At 59.3% G+C, this 23,632-nt stretch overlaps 1 protein-coding gene across 4 annotated transcripts in view; it reads left to right on the top strand.

Annotated features, from left to right (window-relative positions):
• The window catches only part of NTNG2 (netrin G2), a 66,932-nt gene extending 43,844 nt beyond the window's left edge, over positions 1 to 23,088 (top strand). For 3 of the 4 annotated variants that reach the window (XM_028090572.1, XM_028090571.1, XM_028090574.1), the window contains 8 exons: positions 9,719 to 9,891; positions 12,863 to 12,889; positions 13,656 to 13,793; positions 17,156 to 17,230; positions 18,722 to 18,823; positions 20,372 to 20,539; positions 21,974 to 22,108; positions 22,841 to 23,088. In XM_028090572.1, coding sequence (XP_027946373.1) covers positions 9,719 to 9,891; positions 12,863 to 12,889; positions 13,656 to 13,793; positions 17,156 to 17,230; positions 18,722 to 18,823; positions 20,372 to 20,539; positions 21,974 to 22,108; positions 22,841 to 23,076 — 1,054 coding nt within the window. In that variant the 3' untranslated portion in view covers positions 23,077 to 23,088. The remainder of the gene's footprint in view (positions 1 to 9,718; positions 9,892 to 12,862; positions 12,890 to 13,655; positions 13,794 to 17,155; positions 17,231 to 18,721; positions 18,824 to 20,371; positions 20,540 to 21,973; positions 22,109 to 22,840) is intronic. The other variant, XM_028090573.1, reaches the window with a different exon arrangement.
• The last annotated feature ends 544 nt before the right edge of the window (positions 23,089 to 23,632 follow it).

Raw genomic sequence — 23,632 nt, forward strand, 5'->3', positions numbered from 1 at the left:
GCCTGTGTCCGCCGCGTCCAGGCCAGCACAGGCTTGGGGTGAGCTTCCCTCTAAACCCAGCAGCCCATTGAAATGTCTCCCGGAAAACAGAACCACCTTTACCCAAAGGAACAGGCTCTATCTGGCAGAGAAATGGGCAGATACCACGGCTGCTTAAAAATAGTCGCTTGTCCCCGGCAGCTCCAGCCTTCAGGGTGTCGGGAACACGCAAGTCCACTCTCCGTTCCACACACAGACCAGCGGCCAACTGGGGGGGGCGCCAGGCAGAGGGGATGCGTTACCAAGAACCACCAGGGCCCTGGGCTCTCCCCTGAGCCCCCTTGAGTGCCCCATGTCCAAGGGGTCCCTGTGAATGTCCTGAAATCCTGGTGGGTTTGACCTTGGAGGGGAGCCAGCCCTGGGCCCCTCCTCCCTGCGGGCTCCAGCACCCGCCTCTCTCTCTCTCTCTCTTTCATCGCCCCCCTCCTGCCCAGGAGCGATGACATCACTCTTTCCGGCTGCCAGGCATTGACCTACATTCCTGCCGCCCTCCTGTCTGGGAGGCGCTCCAAACACCCGCTCCTCTCGCCCCAAGGAGGGAAGGGCCCGCTCACGATTTTCGTGGAGCCCTGGTGCCAGGCCCGCGGCCAGATGGCGCTCCCGCGGGCAGCTCCTGGGCGCCACCCGCCCTCCCTGCAGGGCAGGGCACGCTCTGGCCTGGCCGGGGCTGGTGGCCCTGTGGTCCCCACAGTCGTGTGGCTGCCGAGGCCCTGGCCAGGCCCCGCAGGTGGACAGGAGGGGGTGATGTCGGCGTGCCAGTCGCCTCTTGGCAGGAGCAGAGCACGGTCCCCAAGAACTGCGGTTGTCTGGGATGGCCTTCCCCTGGAGGTGAGGCCTGGCCCCGCCTGCAGACAGTTGCTGTCCCCGGGGGCTCATTAGGGACTCACTGACTTGAGGAGGGGGCTGAGGCCCTCTGTCTGGAGGGCGGGCAGCAGGGCCAGCTTCTAGTGGGCAAGGGGGTACAGCCCATGCCAGGCCTCAAGAGGGGTCAGGGGTTGGGCTGGAAGGCCATGACCAGCCATGTGCACAAGCAGGGGTGGCAGGTGAGGCTGCCAGAGAAAATGCCCAGGTAAATTTGAATTTCAGATAAACAACAAAATTTTTTAGTATAAGTATGTCCCACATAGGTCATGGGATATACTTATACTAAAAACCTATTCATTGTTTACCTGAAATTCAAATTTAAGCAGGCACCCTATATTTTTATTTGCCGGATCTGTCTCCTCAGGAAAGTGGCTCTGGGATGACAGTGTGTGTGTGTTCCCCGGTGGGGACCCCCCAGGGCCTGGAGGACAGGCAAGCTGATCTGGGAGCTGCTGGTCACGGACAGGTTCTGGGGTCGGATGTTGACAGACGAGGGGGCCTGTCTCGGGCTGGGCACCTGGGGGCTGCCAGGTAAGGGTAAGGCCAGTCTTTATTCCTAGGAACCCCCACTCCCACCTCCGTGACCTCTCGGCTGTTGGCAATCTGTGCAGTGCTCGATCTATGCCGGACCCCGGGCAGTGCCCCCCACGTAACGGTGCCCCGCCCTCCCAACGGCCCGTCAGAAGGGAGACTAATGCCCTGAGGCTGGTCACCTGCCACCAGACACTGCTCCAGCCGTGACACCGCCGGCCTGTTCCCCGAGCAGCCGCTCTGCGCCCGGTGCTGCCATGATCTCACTCATTCATTCAACAGGCAGCGAGAGCCCACTGTGGGCCAGGCAGTGCGTCGGGCACTTGCGAACAATGAAATAGCAAAATTGAAAATCTCAGATGTAATTCAACCCTTGCAAGTTGCAAAGGAAAGGTCTGAGTCCCAGAGAAGGTCACCCAGCAAATTAGGAGCAGGGCCGGGGCGAGAGTCTGGCTGCTGACTCAGCACCTCTCCCCCTCCCTCTCCCTCTTTCTCCCTCTCTCTCTCCTCTCGCCCTCTCTCTCTCTCTCTCAGGGAGCTGCTCCTGCTGTGTCAATAGGACTTAAAGCCTGGGACTCTGAGATGGGGCCGGGGTGGGAGGGGCAGCAGGTCCGGGTGGGCTGGGAGCGTCCGCTAGCCCGTGGCAGGCTGCCTGGGGCTGGCCAGCCTCACACTGTCCCTGTTCATTATCAAATAATGCTTCCTGATGGATGGGCTGGAAGGTGCTGTGTAGCAGGGTCAGGTGGCTCAGGTGATGGTTTTCTGGTGAGATTGATGGTTCTCAAAGGTCAAATTCAAAAAGCAATTCCTTGGGAAAATTGATCCCGTGGATGCAGGAGAAACATTCGGGCTGGCGGGGCAACCACCCACCCAGGTCTGCACACAGGCAGAAGCTAGTGCTGGGAGGGAAGGTGGCAAAGGGGCTTCTTTCTCCTCTGGCTGCCCGTTTCCTGGGCCAAGGCCAGGCCTCAGAATTGCGAAGGCTATGGGCAGGGGCACAGCTTTGTGTCCCCTCCCCTGGCCTTGGTCACCTCTGTGCTGTCAGCAGAAGGCGAGCTCCAAGAGCCGTGAGGTGGGAAAGCAGCTATGAGGTCCACCTCGAGCACCCAACAGCCCTGAGTTCAAACCCCACCTATCCACACCACCCAGAGACCTGGAGTGAGTTACTATCACGTGACCCACTAGACTCTAGCATCCTCACCTGCAGCGTTGGGGGAGTGTGCCTCCTGGGTTTTCACATGGACTCGGTTAACAATGCACGTTGCACAGCGCCTATCCACATATGAGTGCTCAATAAATTATTGATATATGCTTGCTTGTTTTTTTATTTATTTCGTCTCCCAAGGGCCTTCTGGAATGGCGAAGAGAAATCCCAGATGGACAGCAGGCAGCCTGAGGAAGGGCGGGGAGGGACGTGCCTGTGTCTGGGGGACTGTGGGTGGGTTGCTCTCCTCTGGGCCCGTGTCTGTCTGACAGCCAGCCCCGACACTCTCCAGGCCACGGCCCCCTGCCTGCTTGCGGCCCTTCCTAAAGAGGGGCTCACTAGCTGTGTGGCCTTGGGCAACTCACTTCCCTTCTCTGTGCCTCATTTCCTTACCTATAAAATGGAGATGATAATAATATACCCTTCATAAGGCTCTTGTGAAGAGCTGGCGCATTCATTCCTGAAAGGCTCTCAAGATCCCTGTCTCCAGGAGCTCAGAAGTCTAAGGAATGAGGAAACCAACAGGACGCTAACATTTGTGAAGCGCTTCTATGCATTTGAGCGAGTCCTTCATAGACCATATCCCAGTTACGTCGTACAACAACCCTAGGGGGCAGGTGCCACTGCTATCCTATTTTACAGATTGGAAACTGAGCCGTGGGAAGTTCTGCAACTTTCCTGAGGTCACACGGCAGGAGGCCAAACATCCCCATCCCAGGCTGGTGTGACCAGGCGCCAGGGCAACCATCTTGCCATCACCAGGAAGGGCAGGAGGAAGGGGCACAGAGCCTGGATTGTGGCTGCTGTGTGCGGGGTCTTTGGCTTCGGCCACTCTGTGTGTGCGGATAGTCATGTGGCAGGTGCATTACTTTGTCCATTCATTTATTCCCTCACTCACGGGTGCCCAAGGCCACCGATTCTCATGACAGCCTTGGGGTGAGCAGGTGACAAAACGGACTCTGGAGCTCCGTGGTGCCCCCACCCCCACTGGCCACCAGGGAGTTCAGGCATCGAGTGTGAGCTCCGGCATTGGGGCTGCCCTGATTCAAGTCCTGGCTTCTGCCCCTTCCCGGCTGGGAGGGACTCGGGCAGTTCACTTCCCCATCCCGGGCCTCAGTTTCCCCATCTGCTCAATGGCTATAATAACGGTATGTCGTTCATAGGATTGCCGGGAAAGGCCCGTGTGCTCTTTCATGGAGCTCTCAGAATGGTGCCACGTGTCAGCCATACTCAGCCAGCAACCTTCTTTAAGGTACAGAGTGATAGGTTGATAGAAAGAGTAAAACAAACCTCTGAAGATTTCTAGGAGAGAGATTATAATAAAACCCTGTCACTGAGGTAACCCCTTCACGACTTTCCCATATCCCAATTATCATTCATTCATTTAACAGCTTACTGAGGTATAATTTACATCCCACGCAACACACCCATTTAAAGTGTACAGTTCAATGGCTTTAATCTACTCACAGATGCATGCACCCATCCCCACGGTCAGGCTTTTGAACATTTTCATCACCTTAAAAAGGATCCCTGCCCTCCTCCCCCCAGCCCCCGGCAGCCACTAATCTACTTTCTGTCTCTGTGGATTTGCCTAATCTGGACATTTCCTATAAATGGAATCAAACAGCATTTGCCCTTTGGTGTCTGGCTTATTTGTTTGCTTAACATCATCCTTTCCGGGTTCATCCATGCTGTAGCAGGTGTCACGACTCCATTCCCTTTTATGGCCCAATAATATTCCACTGTATGTATTCTGCTTTTCTGTTGATGAACACTTGGGTTGTTTCTACTTTTCGGCTACTGTGAAGGCGCCTGTTGTGAACATCCATGCACACATGTTGTGTGAGGGCGTGGCTCTCGTTTCTCCTGGGTGTATACCTACTCCGGGCGGATCGCTGCGTCACGTGTTGTTGCTGGATTAACTCCATGTTGGGTCTTGCCAGGAACCTCCAGACTGCCTCCCAAAGCAACTGCACCATTTTACCTTCCCACCAGGAGCGTATAAGGGTTTCAGTTTCCCTACATCCTTGCCAACGCTTGTTATTATCTGTGTTTTTGATAACCATCCTAAGATGCACCTGGAGGGGTAACTCGCAGTAATTTTGATTTGTATTTGGCTGACGGTTAATGATGCTGAGCATCTTGTCACGGTCTTGTTGGCCACGTGTGTGTCTTTCTTGAGGAAAGGTCTATGCAGATCCTTTCACCATTTTAAAAATTGGGTTATGTTTTTTATTACTGAGGTGCAGGAGTTCATTATGTAGTCTCGATATAAGTGGCAACATTTTCTCCCATTCTATGAATTGTCTTTTCACTTTCTTGACTGTGGCCTTTGACATACACAGGTTTTTAATTTTGATAAAATCCAGTGTATACATTTTTTTCCTTCTGTTGTCTGTGCTTTGGGCGTCTTGGATAAGAAACCACCGCTTTACCCAAAGTCACAGAGATTTGCCTGTATGTTTCCGTTTTTCTAGTTTCAGCTTTTACGTATAGGTCTTCGATCCATTTTGAGTTAATTTCTGTTTATGGTGTGACTTCATTCTCGTGCATGTGGATATCCCATATTATTAATTTACTTGCTTAATAGTTGCTTTAAGTGAATATGCTTCATCGCCTCAAGTAGGCAATAATATTTTTAAGATCCCGGGTCTGATGAGATTGTCACTTTAAAAAAAAATACTGTGTGTTCAAAATAAATACTAATCCCTAAATTGTTTTATAGTTCACGCATGCATCTCCCAACAGTCACATCATGCGCTCCACCGTGGGAGACGGTGCTAATGCCGACGCTTATTGGGGATGAGGGATGGTCTAACAGGGGCTGACGGAGCAGGGATTGTGAAAATTTCCCCTGCAGAAGTGACATTTGACCTCAAACCTGACGCTTCCCCCAGGGGTTCGCTTTAGGAGACGGGGGTGGGGCCTGGCAGCATGCTCCAGGTGGAGGGAACAGCATATGCCGGGGTCCAGAGGAAAGCAAGCTCAGAACACATGCTGGACAGAGATGGGGAGGGAGAGACAGAGAGACCTGGCGAGATTAGAGAGAAAGAGAGCAGGAGAGCACAAGGAGAGAGCCAGAAAGGCCAAGCCCCACGCACCTGTGCACACAGAGGCAGCATCACCCAGACCCTCCTGCAAAATCAGGAAGTCTACGAAACACCTCCGTTGACTGGGTTCCGTTTCTGTGCCAGCCCTGGTGAGGCTTTCCCCCACTATGTGGGCTTCTCCTGGCAGCTGTGCCCAACAGGGAACTTCTCTCCTTGGTGGAGGAGACACCGGGCTCATTCCAGGGCTCAGCCAGAGAGGGTGGAGAAGCCAAGACACCCTCTGGGAGAGGAGGCCTGTGGGAGGGCCTGGCCAGCAGGGGACTGGGGCAGAGCGGGATCGGGATTTGGGTCTGGAGTAACTAGCTGCACGGCCTTGGCTTCTCCCCAGCCTGGACCCCATGGGCCTGTCCATCTCTGACACCCCGGACTCCCCACTACCATCATTACAATCTGCTTCTCAGATTCAGCCGGTCCTTATGCATTTTTAACAAGCCAAGGTCAGTGTTATCACCCAGAGTTGAGATGGCGATCTTTTCTTTATGTAGCTGATACCTAAAAATACCCCGTCCTCGGGCCAGAGGCATGGAGTACATTCCTGGTTCCACATAGCTGGGGTGTTCCTCTCCAGCTAGCTCAGTGGGATGTTAAATAGGAATTCAGAAGGGAAAAAAAATCTGAGGTCAAATTCATTTTGCAAACAAACTCTGTTAGACAAAGTCAGACAGGTTTCTTTCCTGCAGGATTTGTCAGAGCCTGTGATCTGCCAATGGGCACTGTGCGTGTGGGGGTCGGGGAGGGGGCGTGAGGGTATTAGGGAAGCATCATATGTGCTGACCAGTAAGGTTAAGCCCAGGACCTCTCTTTGCCAAGGACTAGCGCTGGGGTCTGGTTTCCCCAGGAAGAAGCGTCACCAGCGCCAACAGGTGCCTGCTCATCCCCCTGTGCCTTTCCGAGAGCTGAGCACACGGCAGGTCCACTGTGCCTATGTGGCCGTGGATTGGAACTCCGGAGAAAGAGTGAACAGGCTTCCTCAGGCACCGTGGAGCCCAGCTCTGCGCTGCAGTAGATTCTCCACACAGTCAGGGCCCAGGCTGTAGGGAGAAGGGGTGGTGGCGGCTGGACAGCAAGAAAGAGTACAGGCTGACACCAAGGACAGGGCCTTTGTCTGCAGCAGAATTCCCTTCCGGAGAATTCGGGAGATATCCCTGGACCCGAGAACGAGTCACGAACGCGGGTGGTGTGTGACTTGGAGCAGGGTTTCCCACTCAGCCCCCCTGAGACCTGGAGGACCTCCCCTCCAAGAGGAAAGGCATGCGTGAGCTCGGCAGCCAGCCACCCTCCCCACCCTGGCCTGACCACCCAGTTTAAAATAACATTTGTCATCCGCTGATACACGTAATACCTGCTCATGATAGAGAATGTAGGAAATGTGCGATATCACAAAGAAGAAAATAAAAACCGCGTATCAGCCCATCCCTTCCTGACCTAGGACAATCACGCTAATACCCAGATACATTTTCTCTTGGTGATTTGGGTGTGGATATATGTATTTTACATGTCACCAGAAGACGCATGTATTAGTCTGCCTGGGGCTGCCATAACTGAATACCACAGGCTGGCCTCCGTGCCTCCACCCGAGCCCAGGCCTCTGTTCTTTGCTGCCAGCCAACGCCCAGCTTTCTCCCTGACCTCCCCTCCCTGGCTCTGGCGCCCCAGACAGGGCATTCTGCATGGAGCTGCCCCAGGGATGTAAACGATGCACCAGGGCAGACCGCCTCCAACCTCCCAGCGGCCTCTGTGTCCTGGGCTGGCCTCCTCTCAGACCTCAGGGGCGGGGCTGGGGTCTCTCCTCCTGTTCTTGCCTCTTTCCAGAAGGTTCTCTCCTCCTTGTCTGGCAAATTCTTGATCCTCCTTCAGGCCTTAGTTTAAAACTGTTCTTCCTGGAAGCCTATCCTGCTCCCCCAAGACTAACTTAAGACCCCCCATGATTCCCTCTCCTGTATGATGCTTGGGCACCTCTAACAATTGCCATTAGTTAAAGATTTGCACGATGACTGTTGTCAAATTAATAGACGTCATGTTCTGGAGCAGTTTTAGGCTTAGAGAGGCTGGAGCCCATGGTGGAGAGAGTCGCCAACACCCCTGTCTCCGGGTACCTGTCTCCCCCCCTCATTACTGTTTGCACCAGCGTGGTAAATTCGTTACAGGTGATGAGCAATGGTGTGTTACTGTGGACCAGAGCCCGTAGGTTACGTCACGGGTCCCTCTCAGTGTTGTCAGCTCTGTGGGTTTGGACCAATGCACAGTGTCCTGCCTCCCCCATGACCGTGTCACACGGAATGGCTTCACTGCCCTAACATGTCCCCGTGCTCCACGGATTCAACCCAATCAGTGGTTTCAGTCATTGCCCTACTAGACAGACTGTATACTCCGCCAGAGCAGGGACCCCCCCAGCTGTGTTGACCATTCCACGATCTGCTCCCCAGCCCAGAGCCTGGCACGTAACGGGTACCGCACCTCTCTCTATAGTTTTTGCATGTTTTAACAAAAACAGGATTCTACTAAACGCGTTATTCTGCAAGTTGCTTTTTATAAATATTGACTGTATACTTTGGACGTCTTCCCGTCTCAGAACCTAGAGCACTCTTGCTTTCTTTCCCTTATGGAGGACTTCCAGCACGCACGCAAAAAGAGGACTGCCATTTACCTGCCCCCCAACTGGGGCGGCCATCAGCTCATGGCCTCTCTGGTTTCACCCCCATCTCCCGCCACCTCCTGCCTTTCCACGTTATTCTGAGGCAAATCCCAGACCCCAGTTCATTTCATCTGTAAATACTTCAGTGTGTATCTTGAAAGGAGAAGGACTTTAAAAAATGTAACCCCACCACCATCCCCACGTCTAGTCAACATTAATTTAAGATCATCAAATACAGTCAGTCTTCGGATTTCCAATTGTTTCATGAATATTGGTTTATTTGAGTTTAGAAGTCGTTTGACTCAAGATCCACATGAGGTCCTCGCCCTGCAACTGGTTGATGCCTTTGAGGCTTCTCTTGATCTGGGTCCCCCCCCCATCGGTTTTGCCCCTGCCCTTCAGCTGGTAGAGAGCTGGCTCATCACCCCTGGGGTCCCCTCCGTCCGGACTGGGCTGACTGCGTCGCACTGCTGTTGTTCTGTGTGTCTCTGCCCCCCGTATTCCCTGGGATTTCGCAGACGGATGCGGAGGCTCGATCAGATTCAAGTTCAGTGTGTTTTGGTGAGACCACGTTGGGGTGCCGTGTGTCCTACCATTGGTCGGCCATCTCTGCGCGATGGCCGGCAGCTGCCGCTCAGAGCCTCGGGCCGCTGGCGAAGGGAGGGCTGCTACATGGCGACCTTCTAATCCTTCCCTCTTCGGTTATTAGCTGGGATGCTTCTATAGAAAGAAACATCCCCTCATCCACAGTTGGTTACTCAGAGGTACAGTTTACACAGGACAGAGAGGACATGCTTGATTCCCTCCCTTTATTTGCCGGATTTCAGAATAATGAGTTGCCTATAAATATTTGAATGAATGAATGAATAATACATGTGTGGATGAACCAATGGGGTTTGGGAGTCGGGGTTCTCTCCATCTGCCCTGAAGGGTGTGGGTGTGGGCCGAGGCTGAGAGCTGAGGGGTGGCCCTGGGCCGGGGCCGGGTCTACACGGGGAGGGCTGGTGAGCAGCCCTTGCTGCCTGTCAGCCTGTCTCGGTCAAGAGCAAAGGTGATTAGGACACAGCGTCTGGTCAAGGTCACCTTGTCACCCTGTCCTGGGATGTCGGAGAACGCTGCAGGCACCACCAGACAGGGGAGGAGACGGGCGGCAGGGGCAGCTTTATCCTGGGAAAGGGTTGAAATGGTGCTTTCTGAAGAGCAGGGTGATCAGGGAGGTTTTGTCCCAAAGGAGAGTCCTAGCAGGTTGGACGGGAGGCCTCCAGGGCCACCCTCCCGCGCCCACCTGCCCACGAGTTCACTGACCTCTCTGGCCCTCTGTGTCCGCCCCCCCAGGTGCAAGTGCAACCTGCACGCTAACTTGTGCTCCGTGAGGGAGGGCAGTCTGCAGTGTGAGTGTGAGCACAACACCACGGGCCCCGACTGCGGCAAGTGCAAGAGGAACTTCCGCACCCGGTCCTGGCGCGCCGGCTCCTACCTGCCGCTGCCCCACGGCTCTCCCAACGCGTGTACGTACGCCCCTCGACCCGGCCCCGGCCAGTGAGGCTGCGGCCTCCCCCGCTTTCCACCCTGGGGGCTGTGGTCACACACACACACACACACACGAGCATGCACACGCACAGACGTGCATGCCAACGTGTGCACACTCACACCCCCTGTTACTCGGCACACCTGCCTCCTGCAACACCTAAGCTGCCCTTCCCGCCCCGGGTGCCAAGGGAAACCAGAGATGAGCTGCTCAGCATCTTTCCTGCTGTCCTTCCGCAGCTTGACCCTGCAGGCTGGAGAGAAGGCACCACGGGGTGTCGGGAGGGGGGTGGCGGAGACCCCTGACTCCAGCAGCACCGTCCCTCATAACCAGCACTTACGGGGCATTTACAACCTGCCACATGGGCACCGCGTGCTGCGCAGTCACCGCCCCCCTTGACCCTCAGAGTTGCCCCTGGAAGGGGGTCTCTTTTATCCCACTTTACAGAGGGGTCCTTCGAGGCCCTGGTGTGAGATCCCCTCTGGCCTCCCGGCCTCCTTTCTCTGCATCATCCCCTCTTCCCGCCCAGCCTTCCCGTGCCAGGGGAGTGCTCCTCGGGGTGTGCCCACACGTGCCTGCCCTGTGAACATCCTTTGGGGGGACCCACTCATCAGGGGCCTCCAGCATAGTCCATGGATGTTTTCATGAAATCACAAATCCCAGGGAGCCCCCGAGCTGCCGTGGGGAGGGGCCGGGGCTGGCACCTAGGGAGGACTCGCCCTGGCCAGCCCCCTAGCGACACCACTGAGGTCCGACACTTGTCCGCTCTCCCACAGAGGCTGCACCAGGCCCTCGATACATCGCTTCTCCCTTAGCCCTCACAGCTGCCCCACGGGTGGAGTTGGGATTCCCCCCGCTCTCCAGACGAGCAACCTGAGGCCCAGCAGCCCTGGTCCAGCAGCGAGCGATGCGCCAGCCCTGGGCCTGGTTCCAAAGCCAGAGCGGGGCGGCGGCCCCCTGCCCCGGGACCACCCGCCTGCCTGGGCACCCTCGCGGGAGGGAGCCCCTCCACTAACGCCCTCCCTCCACCGACGTGAAAGATTTATGTGACTTTAGGCTGATCAAAGCTGAAAGCCTCACAGCGAGGCCATGACAGGCCTGTCATGCCTGTGCCCGGCGACAGGCCTTTGAAGGGGTGACTTGCCAGGCGCTCCCGGCACTCTGGGCCTTCAAAGGCACCCAGAGCTCTGGGCGCTGACAGCCGCCCCGCCGGCTCCCTCCCCGCCGGGTGTCCCACCCATCTCTTTGTTGGAGCCCTTTCTTTAGGGGCTGTCGCCTCCCTCTCTGACTGGCAGTCTGCCCCCCTTCATCTGTCCTGCGGGCCTCCTCCTCCCCGGTCTCCGCCCCACCTCCTGGAAGATCTGCCCAAGTCTCCTGACACTGGCAGACTCACAGGCCAGCTCCGAGCTGCAGGCGCCACCCCGCGGTGCCCACCCTCTGTCCAGCCGGCCGTGTCCACCCGCACGCGAGCACAGACCCGACTTTGCCTCTGGACCCTCTCCCCTCCGTCCTGCAGGGGCAGGCGAAGCCCCTTCATCTGGGGAGCTCCTGGAGCTGGTCCCTGCTTCTCCAGAGTCCCCCACCCCGGGAAGGATGGGTGTCTCCGGAATCCCCCGGAGCAGAGATGAGGCTGGAGGTGCTGTGTGTCCTCAGCCTAACGCGAACCCCCCCTTCTCTAGGACAACAGGAGAAAACAGCCCCCAAGACACAGACAGAAACAAGTCCCAGGTTAATTTTGCCCCCACCATGTCCCCATCCCAGTAATGGCACCAACACCCAGGGGGCCAAGCTGCAAGTGTGGGGGTCTCCCTTGACGCTGGCCCCTCCTTGCCGTTCCTCTCCACTGCCCCCCACTCGGTCCCCACATCCCCTCCCTCATTGCTGCAAGAGCGGCGCCCCCCCGTCCCGAGCCCCGCTAGACCCCCCTCCCTGTCCTCCCCGCTGCAGGCAAAGGGCTCTCCTCACCAGGGTGCCCCCGCCCGGCACCCTCAGAATCAAATCCTAACCCAGTCCAACCCCCGCCCCTGACACAAGGCCCTGTGAGATCATCGTCCCGGGCCTCCCTGGCGTCCCCTGGGCTCACTCGGGGGCGGTCTGTGTGCCACGTAGCCTGCTGTCCACACCCCCACCCCAGGCACCGAGGGGCGTCCTCACCCTCTGTTCTTCTTCAGGGGGAAGCTGGCACCAGCTCCTTCCTTCTGGGACTGAGGATTCTTACCCTGCCCTCCTGAGACTCCGGTCAACCCTGACCATAGGCCTCCTTCAGCCCCCCGGGGCAGCGACACACACAGAAAGGCCTCCACTCACAGCTGCGTGGCCCTGGGCCGGTCATTTTACCCCGAGCCCTGTGTCCCCGAGCCGTAGAGGCAGGACCCGAGAGCCCCTGCGGGCTTTGGCAAGGACTAAATGGGCCGCGTGGGGGGCCACGCTTAGCACGTGCCTGGCACACAGTGAGCGCTCCACATGCGCGAGCGGCTACGCTTCTGTTTCAGTGAGTCACTCGGCCAAATCCACATCTCCGCAGATGGGAGCACACACTGTGGTTTCTCTCCGTGGCCAGTTCCATCAGCGCCTCCAGGAAACCCGTCTGCCGCTGTCGCGGTGCCCCTCCTGTCCTCTGGCCCTCCAGTGCCCCCTGAAGAAAGGCCCCCCACCTCCTTGTCCTGCGTGGGAGGGCCCGAGAGTCTAACCTCAAAGACGAGGGTGCATATGAAGCCCCCAGTGGAGTGTCTGACACTTATCAGCGGGTCCCCTGGGGTCAGTCATGGCTCTGAGACAGTTTCTCCATCTGCAAAATGGGCTAAGGCGGCCCCTCCCTCTCTGGGCAGCCCTGAGGATGAAACTGGATAAACGGGGGTCAGCCCGCACGTGGCCCCAGGTCTCCCTCCCCCAGCCCTGTCACCGCCCCCCTCTCCGCGGGGAGGCCTGTGACCCTCCTTCTCTCCCCCCAGGTGCTGCTGCAGGCTCTGCTGTTGGCAGTAAGTACGCTCCGGGTCCACCACCCTGGGGAAGGCCACCGGGGCCCCCAGTGCACGACTCCAACTGCACCCCATTCACTTCGTCACCTCTCCCCGCTCCCTCTTGTCCCCTGGGCTGTGGCCCTCAGCCCATGCCTCCCACATTTCTCCCCTCGAGCTTCCTGGTCAGTGCTGCTTTGGAAAGGGCCCCCACAAGCCCTGGGTGAACTCCCCATGCCTCCCTCCCCTCCAGAGGGGCAGAAGTCTCCCCGACTGTGGGGTTTGCCTGGCTCGGGGCAGCCTGCACCTGTGTGCCCGTGAGGCTGGGGCAGGTGCGCCGGGATCCTGCTGCCTGCAGGCCAGCTCAGAGGGGGCAGACCGTGGGAGGGAGGTTGGGCGTGGGCACCCGCAGGCTGCCAAGTCCTCAGCGTTCACGGCACCAGGCCCTGGCTAAGCAGGTGCTTCCGGTACCCCGCCCCACCGCGTGCCTCCCCCCACGTGCCCCCCATCCCCCGTGGGTTCTGCCGTCAGCTTTTAGAGTCAGCAGGAGATGACTTGCCAGGGTCAAAGGTAGCCGCTGGTCACTTCATGTTTCAGAAATGCTCGAGGGGGCCACAGCCCACCGTGGGCTGCTCCCTGCTGGGACACTTGGGGGCAGAGACGGTGCCAGAGGAAGGTGGACCCGGGAGGGGATGCCGGCCCCCTCAGTGAGGCCGGAAGTGGCTTCTCTGCGCCGCCCCCACACCTGCCAACTCCCCACCCTCTTGCCTTTCTCGTCTCTTGCCAGGTGTCGGCAGGCCCCGGAAAGACCCCGTCCCCAAGGCCCCTTTGGCCACTGTGGCCATGAGAGGGGTCCCCAGCACTCCTGCCCCCTCCACTTCCACTGGGCGGGCCCCCATGGCCCCCAGCACCCCACAGCCCACAGGTGGGTGCCCAGGGACAGCGCAGCTGTGCTGCTCTTCCCCACTTCCCACCACGTCCCTGCCTCTGTGTGTGATGTGCCCTGCTGCTGGGGCTTGGCTCTTAGAGAACATTAGACCCTAGAGCCGAGAGTGTAGGACTGAGGGCCTTGAGGACGTCTAGGCCCTCCTGTGACCGGGCCCGAGCCAGGGGGTCTGGGGCTCACTTCATGCCCCTCGATGCTTCTTCCCCCTGCCTCCCAAAACACTGCTCAGGAGGGTCCTGAGACCAGCATGGCCGAGAGGACAGGGTGACTAAGGAAGGGGAGGTTCCCAGAGGCACTGAGGCCACAGGAAGTTCACCCAAAGCCTGTCCCCCAGGGGAGCTCCTGCCTCAGTGACCTGTGGAGCTGGCCCGCCCCCCGCCCCCCCCACCATTGCTCTGCTTCCAGGTCCTCCTCAGCAGCTGATCCCTGCGAGTAGACAGCGCAGCGTTAGCCAAGAAGGTGAACTCCTCTGATCAGCAAGGCAGAAGGGCCCCTCTGGGCCCAGGCTGTTTAGAAGAGGGACTGCTGAGCTTTTCTGGGCTGGGTGTGTGGCGCAGGGCCAGGCCAGGGCCAGCATCCTATCCTGCCCCCACATCAGCCAGAGCAGCCACTCTTAGGGGTCTGCAGCGACAGACAGGCTTGGAAACACCTGCTCTCTGGTTCTAATGCCCCTCCAAAGGAGGATGGGTGTGTAGTCGAGGCCTGGGGTGCTGGGTGGCCCCCTGGACTCACCTGTCCCTGCCCGCTGCAAATGCCGGGAGTCTGAAAGGACTCATTCTTCCCAGAGGGTGCCAGGAGGATGTGTCCAAGGGAATTCTTCCTGGTCCCAGCTGGGAAGGGGTGCCTCAGCAGTGTGCCCCAGCAGAGAGGAGATGGCAGGGGCTCCTCACTCCTTGGTCAGAGCCATGACATTTCCTCTCTCTGTGCACAGACCCGGGAAGGGGCAGACCAGGTCTCCACTGGGCAGAAATCCCTCCTTCAGCTGGGGAAGGGATCCACACTCAGCCTCTCCCCACCTTGGCCTGGAGTGGGGCTCAGCCCTCTCCACGCCTGGGTGCACGCCGTGGAAAAGTCCCCCTTGGTCCTGCGCCATCTTTCACTCCTCCGGGGGACCCAGACGGTGACCCACCCCAGCTCTTTTTATTTCTGCCTTCCTCCCTTCTCCACGGGAGGCATTTGCAGGAGGCAGGGGCTAGTCAGGAGCCTCAGGGATTTCAGGGGAGCCTCCTGGCCCAGGGATCCTCTTTGGGGTGAAGGATGGGTCTGCGCTGGGAATGCCAGAACAGAAGCTGGCCCAGCCGCCTGAGCTTTGGCCTGTGCTTCTTGGGGCTGAGCCTGTGACAGACAGATGAGAGCAAAACCCACTGTGGTGGGTGCCGTGTCTGCGTGCAAACAGCGGCCCGTCTGGGTGGGAGACCAGATGCCCTATCTCTCTCTCTCTCTCTCTCTCTCTCACACACACACACACACACACACACACACACACACGGAGGAACCCTGAATGCTTCTGCTTTGGTGCAAGCGGCGTGGGGCAAGCAAGCCACACAGTTGGGAGGTAAGGAGAGTCCAAGGCCAGGGTAGTGAGCCAAGGCAAGGTGGGCTTGAATTGTGAGGGTCTCCAGGACCCAAGTGGCGAGATGGGGCGCTCCGACAGCCAGCGACCCGAGTAGCCCACATCACTCCTCTTAGCAACGGAAGCTTGTGCCCTGGGCCCCTTGTACCTGGACCCCCACTAATAATGACAATCTCTCGGGTTGGCAGAGTGTGGACTTCTCCCGGGCTCACAGCTCCAAGGAATAGAGCCATTAGTGCCTGGTCCCACAGGTGAGGGTGTTAAGGCTTAGGAAGGAACAGCTGTGTTTCATGGCGTGTAAACTATACTTCAATAAAGCTGTTTAAAAAGAAAGAAGCAGCTGCTCAAGGTAATAGGATTACAAAGGCGCCCAGGCAGGATTCGAACTCGGGGCTCACCGACTCCAGAGGCAAGCTTCCGGGCTCCGCCACCCAGTGCTGCCGCCCCACAGCCTCAGAGGTCGTGAGCTGGTGCTGTCTTTAAGACCCGGCTTGCGCAGCTCCCCGATTCCAAAGGAACAGGCGGGGCCTCCATCTGGCCTTGGCACACGACACAGGCCGTGGCGAGAATGTTCTTCCTGCACACCTGAGCGTGCCTCAGAGAGCCCAGCCAGGGGTCTTTCTTGCCCCCAGATCCCAGCCCCCAGAAAGGTCCCGAGTCTCCCCAACATGCCTCCCAACAGGTGCTTCAGCTCTTTGGCCAGAGTCCAGCTGGGCCTGTGAACCTCTGACCCAGATGTTTCCCCCTCCTGCCAATGTCAAGCTGTCTGGAGGGCAGGGGCTGCTGGGCAGGAAAAGCTGCTCGAGACCCCTAATCCTTGCCCGCAGAGCGTGGTGGGAGAAAGGCTCCAAAGCAAAAAGCCTTCAGGGCGGGTTTTATTGCGGCTCTAATTAAGCCCTTGCCAATTTGGGTCCTGCAGCCTCTTCTCCTCATTGAGCACCATATTAATGTCAATTTGATGTCCAAAGGCTCCCAGCTCCCAGCTGGAAATTCTCCTGCACTTTTTAGCTGGTAGATTTTCTTTTTCTCCCCACCAACCGGCATCGCGCGTAATCCCTTTAAGAAGCGGAAAGAATCCGATTTCTCCCCTGTCCCTCTGGGTTTGTCCTTTGAAATTCAGCGCACAGAGCAGTGCTTTGCCTTCGACAGCCCAGCCTGCTTCCCCTGCTCTGTGTCCTGTCAGTCTTGGAGATAGGCTCTGTGGCACTGGGGGCTGACTCACATGGGGGTCCCTGGTGAAAGTGGGTCCTAACCGTGGGTTGGGGGGGTAGGCCAGATGGTGGAGGGGCTCTGGTCCCCGCATTAGTATTGGACAGGAAGGCTTCAAGGACCCTTCTGGACACGTTGGATGACACGTGTCCCCCTTTACAGTCATTAGCCAGGGACTTCAGCACAGAGAGGTCTGGGCCCAGACATAGGACCAGATCCAGGTCTACCCTCAGTAGGAACAGGGACAACACAGGGAGAGCAGAAAAGTCATATAAATCAGGTGTTCCACCAAGGAAAGGACAGCCCAAAGCATGCAGATTCTCAGGCTCTCCCCACTCCCCTTATCTGGCTTCAAGTCCACGTGTGCCCTCCACAGGCTGCAGTAAAGTAGATGCTGTCTCTTCAGTAGATTTGGACCCAGTTCTATTTGGCCAATGTAGACAGAGCCGCTTCTTACTGTGCTGCTGCTGCTAAGGGTGTGTGATGCCTCAGTGTGTCTCCATGACCCCCCAGCCCCACCTTGTCACATAACTGAGTTTCTTCTCTTTTTTCCCCCAAGAGTGGATCAGGTCATCTACCGCTGCCCCCCTTGGGGAGAGCTCCCCCTGGCCCCAGACGCCCTCCAGTGCAGAAGGTATGGGGGGAGGGTCTGCACGGGCATTAGACCCCCCACCCCCCGCCCCAGACAGCTCCTTAGACCGCGGGCCCCTCCCTCTTTAGTGGAGGTAGCAGGTGGGACTGGGGTGGGAGGGGGCCCATGGGAGCTGGGGGGCTTGGAGCTCTACCTGTCCCCACCCCAACTCTCACCTTCTTAGAGATGCCCAGTGTGATATCGCCAGGCCCAACCCCCATGAATCCTTCACTCCCCCCAAGGGCTTTGGAGCCAAGTGGAGACTCCGCCCTGATAGCAGGAACCCTGTCCTGCCACTGTCAGCCACAGGACACCGGGGGGGCAGAGATGGAGCCCAGAGTCAGTCAGGACTTCTGCAGGAGCTGGGCGGCAGTCAGACTGAGACCGTGGGGCTGGCTATGGGCAGATGAAAGAAGACAGTGCATTCCAGGTGCAGGACCAGCTAGGGCAGAGGCTTGATGGTGGGGTGGCAGTGAGCAGGGCAGGGGGCATCGTACAAGGTACTGATACCTAGCCCGGAGCCTCAGTCTCCCACGGCGGCAGGAGGAGACACACGTGGGCTCGTTGTAGCCAGAGACGGACATGCACAGGAAGCACACAGGGCCTTGTCTGACTCTCCGGGAAGGGAGGTTGTTTCCATCGCAGCTCACCGGCTCCCTGGACATTAGTCCTAATGCCTGCTTGGACAACAACCCCAGCCCCACACCTCGGGCCCCTCCGTGAGCAGTGAGCGGGGTTCTCAGCGCCCTCTGCTGGCAGGCACTTCTGGAACTGGACCCACAATTGCTGAGGGTCTCGAGTTGGGTGTCCTCCCTGGTGATGGAGCCTCTGGAACCATCTCTCCCCTGCCCTGGACCGACTAGGGCACCACAGGCTCCCAGAGGGACACCGAGCCCACTCTGCTGCCCGGACAGTGTCATGCTCACTCATAAAGGTGGGGCCAGGCCCCGGTGGGTTCTGACGTGGAAGGCAGGCGCAGTCTGTTCTCGTGGCTCACAACACCGGCAAGCAGGGAATCTGTGAATAGTAAAGGACTCACTTTGGCTGGAGCAGCGGGGGACGCTTCAGAAAGGGAGAAGCCAAAGCCTTGGACGCCAGGTCCATGCTCTGGATTTGATGCTCACGGGAGTTTGGAAGAGGAGAGGGGAGAGCAAAGTGATGTCTGCAATCATTACAAAAAAAAAAAAAAAATCACTCAGTTTCAGCAAAGCACCTTGCATGCTGTCAGGGGATGCTGGGGTTAGAGAAGTAATTTGGGAGAATTAATCTAGCTGAGTGTGTTAAGTGGTCTCCAAAGGGGGCACCAAAGGCAGGGCAGTTTCTGCATGCTCCTGGATGTGCTGTGTCCCCTCACAACTGAGCAGGTGACAAGACTGCCCCGGAGCATGCCCAGGGCACGGTGGAAGCCTTTGTTGGGCCTTCCCTGGGCCCGGACAGCCCGCTCTGGGCAGCTGGACCATGGCGACAAAGGAGTTTATTTCTCATCTCTCCAAGCTGTGGGCACCTCCGCCACTGCCCTTGCCCCTGCCCCGGCCTCCAAACCTTTCCAGCTCAAGCCCAAATCGGCTCAAGTGGTGCCCATTGAAGAGTTCCAAGGTAAGAGGAAGGCCCCGGGCCGGACCAGCCCCCCTCCAGCACCTCTACCCTCACCTCCGCTGGAAAGCAATGATGCAGGACGGAGGACCCACGCCTGGCTCAGAAAACCCTCCCGGAGTAGCTGGGTCAAGGTGAAACTGAGCCTCTCTTCCCTCAGTTCTTCCTCCCCAAGGGAGCTGGGAGCAGGTATGAGTCAGAAGCACAGTGGGCAGGCCCGGGGTAGGCAGAGCAGCAACCAGAAATAGCCTGTCCTGGCCCCCCTGGGAGGTGTGGCCCAGGGGGGCTCGTCTCGGTTGGAGCAAGAGCTGGGACACGGAGGTCACTGCCACTACTCCTTGAGACACTTGGATGCCTCACCTTCTCATTGTTCCTGGAGGGACAGGTGAAGGGGGCAGGTCCAGGAGGCCCAAGGTGTGGCATGCCCGCTGTCTCCTCCTGGGCACAGCTCCGAGGCTCGTTTCTCCAAGGTCTCTCATGCCCTTGACCACCAAGGCCTCGTCAATTCCTTCCTCTCCCATCACAAAGGGAGGTTGGGTCCTCTAGAGATACACAGATGGTGTTTCGGGAGGGTGGCCAGCGTCCTTCCTGTTCAAGGGCAGCCACATTGACTTTCCTGTTCAAGGAGATGTTCAGCCCCTTAGGAGGGACACCAAGGGATGGCCGCCTTCGTGGGGGCAGGGAGTGACGCCCCAATGCCTTCAGGATGGCTTCCCTGGCAGTCATGGGACTCGCCCAGTCCCTGGAGTTGGGGCGGGGCGGGGGGGGTGGCTGCAGGGGACAGCGGGACGGCACAGAGACCCCTGTCCTCGGCGTGGAGCCAGAGCCGTGTGCGGGCAGTAAGAGTCAGAAGCCAGGCCAAGACGATCAGGAGGCAAAACGAGATGCCCGGGGCACAAACCCTAAGATGGCATTCATTCTCAGGGTTGTGCAAGAGGAGGCCCTCTGGTGCCAATCAAATTTGCAGAACAGCTCAGACTAATAATAAAAGGTCCAGCAGGTGGGCGTTTTCCTTCCCAGCATCTTCCAAAGCAGCATGTGGAGGAAGCTCCTGGCCCATTCCATCTGCCCAGCACCCGTGCATGCATCTATCCTTCACTGAGTCACGGGGGGTACAGTGGTGAGCGCCATGACCCCAGGCACTGTCCTTCCTGAGTTCACACTGGCCGCATGACCCATCCTCCCTGCATGAATCATTTCCCATCGCCCCGGCATCGCGCAGGCATCCTTCGGAGAGCACGTCACCCTGGCACCCCGCCAGGCAGGGGCTGTCCACTGGCCCTCCCAGGGTTCCTGTCCCCAGGGCCACGTGGGAACTTGGGGGCTGGGCCTACACTGGTCCCCGCTCCGGCTCAAAGGTGGCACGCCTGCCTCCTCCCAGATGGTACAGAAGTGTTGGAGGCCCGTGGCACCTTCCCTGCATGTCCTGGGGCTGGTCTGTCCTCGCCCCGTGCCTCAGTTTCCCCCAATACACGGTGCAGGGGGTGGCAGGAAGGCACAGTCTGCCTTGGCTCACTGACCCGTGGTGTTTCTCACGCTCGGCCGGCCCAGACTGTGAGTGCTATGGCCACTCCAACCGCTGCAGCTACATCGACTTCCTAAACGTGGTGACCTGCGTCAGCTGCAAGCACAACACGCGAGGCCAGCACTGCCAGCACTGCCGTCTGGGCTACTACCGCAACGGCTCCGCCGAGCTGGACGACGAGAACGTGTGCATAGGTGAGGCGCCCGGACTGGGCGCGGGGGCGGGGCTGGGCGCGGGCGCCGGGAGCGGGGCGTGGGCGCCAGGGGCGGGGCGCAGTCCGGAGACCCTGGCGTCATCAGGCCCCGGGGAACCCCAGGGGGAATTTCATTTCCGGGGCCCATTTCAGCTGGGCGTCTCGAAGGACAGAATCTTCTGGAATCTGCTCTATTAATAACCTCCCCCTTCGGTCATCCCCACAGACGCTGGGAATTCAGAGCCACTAGTTAGAGTCAAAGACTGGTTCTAGAGCTTGCTGTGTGGCTCAGTTTCCCCACTTGTAAAATGGGGAAGTGGATTAGATCAAAGGTTTTCAACTCCTTTTTTGTGGCTGAAGCTTTTCTTCCAGTGAAGTTCTTCTAATGCTTTATAAGCAGAGGCCCAGCTTGTAAGACCCAGTGGGCACTCGGACTGGCTTTGGGGTAGAGAAGCAATCCGGGGGGACCCTGGACCCGGGCCGGAGCTGGCCATCCCGAAAGGCCAAACCCATGGCCTCGGCCAACACCCACCAGCCTGGAAGGGCTGCCCACCACCCCTGCCTCTGTCTCCGGTGGAGGTCAAAGCTCAGCCCTAGGGTGCCCAACCCCCTTGGCACCCCACTGCCCATCCTCCACCCACCAGGTCAGCTCTGACTTCACAGAGGAGGGGCTGCCCACAAGGCTGCAGCTGTCCGTCTGATCACGGCATCGGCCTTCAGATAATTCCATCAACTCTAAAGTGAACCAAACAGAACTGTGCTGCCCATGTCACACCAGCTAGCTGCAGGGACAGGGTGGGGCCTCCGGATCCGAGTAGAGGCATTCCCCCCTCCCAATATTCTTCTTCTTTCCTTGCCTCTCTCTGCCTCCTAACCTGGGCCCAGCTCTGGGCTCCAAGGAGTCCCAGAGTGGGGACACTTGCCCCCTCCCACAGAGCAGAGGCCCCAGGAAACCAGCTGGGAAGGGGTTAGGGAGAAGCTGGAGGCTTCTGGGCTGCTCCTCCACCCGCCCTGGAGAGGAGATGCAGTTGTGGACTACTGCCCCACCCTCCGCCCAGATGCCCCGCCTCTGATGAAGCTCCTCCCAGCTGTCAATAATCTTACAGCCCTTTGGAGCTGGGAAGGATCCGCGCTGCCTCCAGTTACACAGACCGAGACTGAGGTCCAGAGAGGGGTTGGGGCGGCCCTAGGCCACAGAGCGCCGGGGCCAGGGAGAGGGAGGGGGTAATGGATGCTAGAGAACCAAGACAGTACAGTCTTCCCTCGATATGTGGACCCTCGGGCAGCCGTGGGCTCACGTGGACATGGTGTGGGGTGCATCACCGGGGGATTGCGGGGAGCCTGCTGGATGGATGCGGGGCCGGGCGGTGTGGGGGTCCGTGCAGAGGATGCCCACAGGCCGCCCTGACCGCACGCCCTGCACGTGTCCGTCCAGAGTGTAACTGCAACCAGATCGGCTCCGTGCACGACCGGTGCAACGAGACCGGCTTCTGCGAGTGCCGCGAGGGCGCAGCGGGACCCAAGTGCGACGACTGCCTCCCCACGCACTATTGGCGCCAGGGCTGCTACCGTGAGTGCGCGCCCGGCGGGCGGAGCCTGCTGCTGCGGGGCGGGGCACGGGGCGGGGGCTGGTGCCGCCAGAGGCGGGGCTGGGGTCGTGGGTGGAGCGACGGGCGGGCGAGGGGGCGGGGCTGGGACTGTGGGCGGGGACAGGCGCCGCCAGAGGCGGGGCTTTGGGTCGTGGGTGGAGCCAGGGGCGGGATCCGGGGCGGTGGGCGGGGCCTGATGCGACAGGAATTTAGGGCTGGTGCCAGGTGGGAACCAGGAGGCGGCGGATCTGGGGGTTGGTTGAGAAGGGAGCTGGAGGCAAAGGTGGAGCTGGCGGTTGGTGGGATTTGGCTGACGAGGGCAGGTTTGCGGAGAAGGAGGATGGGGGGAGGAAGGGAGGCTGTCCGAGGAAATGATGGCCTGGCGAGACAGAAAGGACGAGTGGTCGCTAGCCTCTGGAGGAGGGTGGAAGGGCGCTCCAGGCACATGGACTAGCAGGTGCAAAGCTCCAGAGAAGAGAGAGCAGGTGCGTCCCCAACGCCAGTGGGCCGGGAGCGGGGAGAGCCAGGGGCAGTGGCGGGAAAAAAGACAGGGGCCAGGTCTCGCCCGGCCACTGTCCCCATCCACGCAGGGGCGTTTCGCACCAAGTGCGCCCTGAGCCTCCAGCATCCCTCGGTCCGTCTCAGTCGCAGAAGCTCCAGCGAGGGGGGTGGACTGGGCCACCGCCCGCGTTAACTGCCCCTCCGCCCTGCAGCCAACGTGTGCGACGACGATCAGCTGCTCTGCCAGAACGGCGGCACCTGCGTGCAGAACCAGCGCTGCGCCTGCCCGAGCGGCTACACAGGCGTGCGCTGCGAGCAGCCCCGCTGCGACCCCGCCGCTGAGGACGGCGGCCTGGACTGCGACCGCGCGCCCGGGGCCGCCCCGCGCCCCGCCACCCTGCTCGGCTGCCTGCTGCTGCTGGGGCTGGCCGCCCGCCTGGGCTGCTGAGCGCGGCCCGGAGGACCCTGCGCCCGGGGGCCCGGGGGGCTCGGGGGTTCGGGGGTTCGGGGGCCGGCGTCCGAGGCCGGGCGGCGAGAAGGGTGCGGCCCGAGCTGCTCCCAGGTGCTACTCAGCAGAGTCCTCCCGCCTCCTCCCGCCGCGGTCCGTGGCCCCCGCCCCCGCCCCGGCACTGCCCTCCGCCGCCGCAGGGGGCGCTGTGCGGCTCTGGCCCCAGCAGCCTGCGATTTGGGTCTTAGTTTTTCTTTTGTATTACCCGCCGTCCCCCCACCTTTTTTTTTTTTTTTTTTTGCTGGCGGTGAGACGGGGGCTGGGGAGAAACGCCGCTCACCTCAACACCTCCAGGTCCCGTCTCCCAACACACACACACACACACACACACACACACACACACACGCACGCACGCACGCGACTGTCAAGGACACCCCCTGCACCTGTCCCTGGCTTACCACCGGCCTGCGGACCCGGAGGTCCAGTTGCCTACAACTCTCCTTTCTTTGTTTTCCTTTGCGACCCACCGGACTCCGTGAGGCCTGGTGACCAAGGA

This window comes from Eumetopias jubatus, unplaced genomic scaffold (genome assembly GCF_037043125.1).
Source record: "Eumetopias jubatus isolate StellerSeaLion01/CBP00866 unplaced genomic scaffold, mEumJub1_p1.0 scaffold_15, whole genome shotgun sequence".
Lineage (NCBI taxonomy): Eukaryota > Metazoa > Chordata > Mammalia > Carnivora > Otariidae > Eumetopias > Eumetopias jubatus.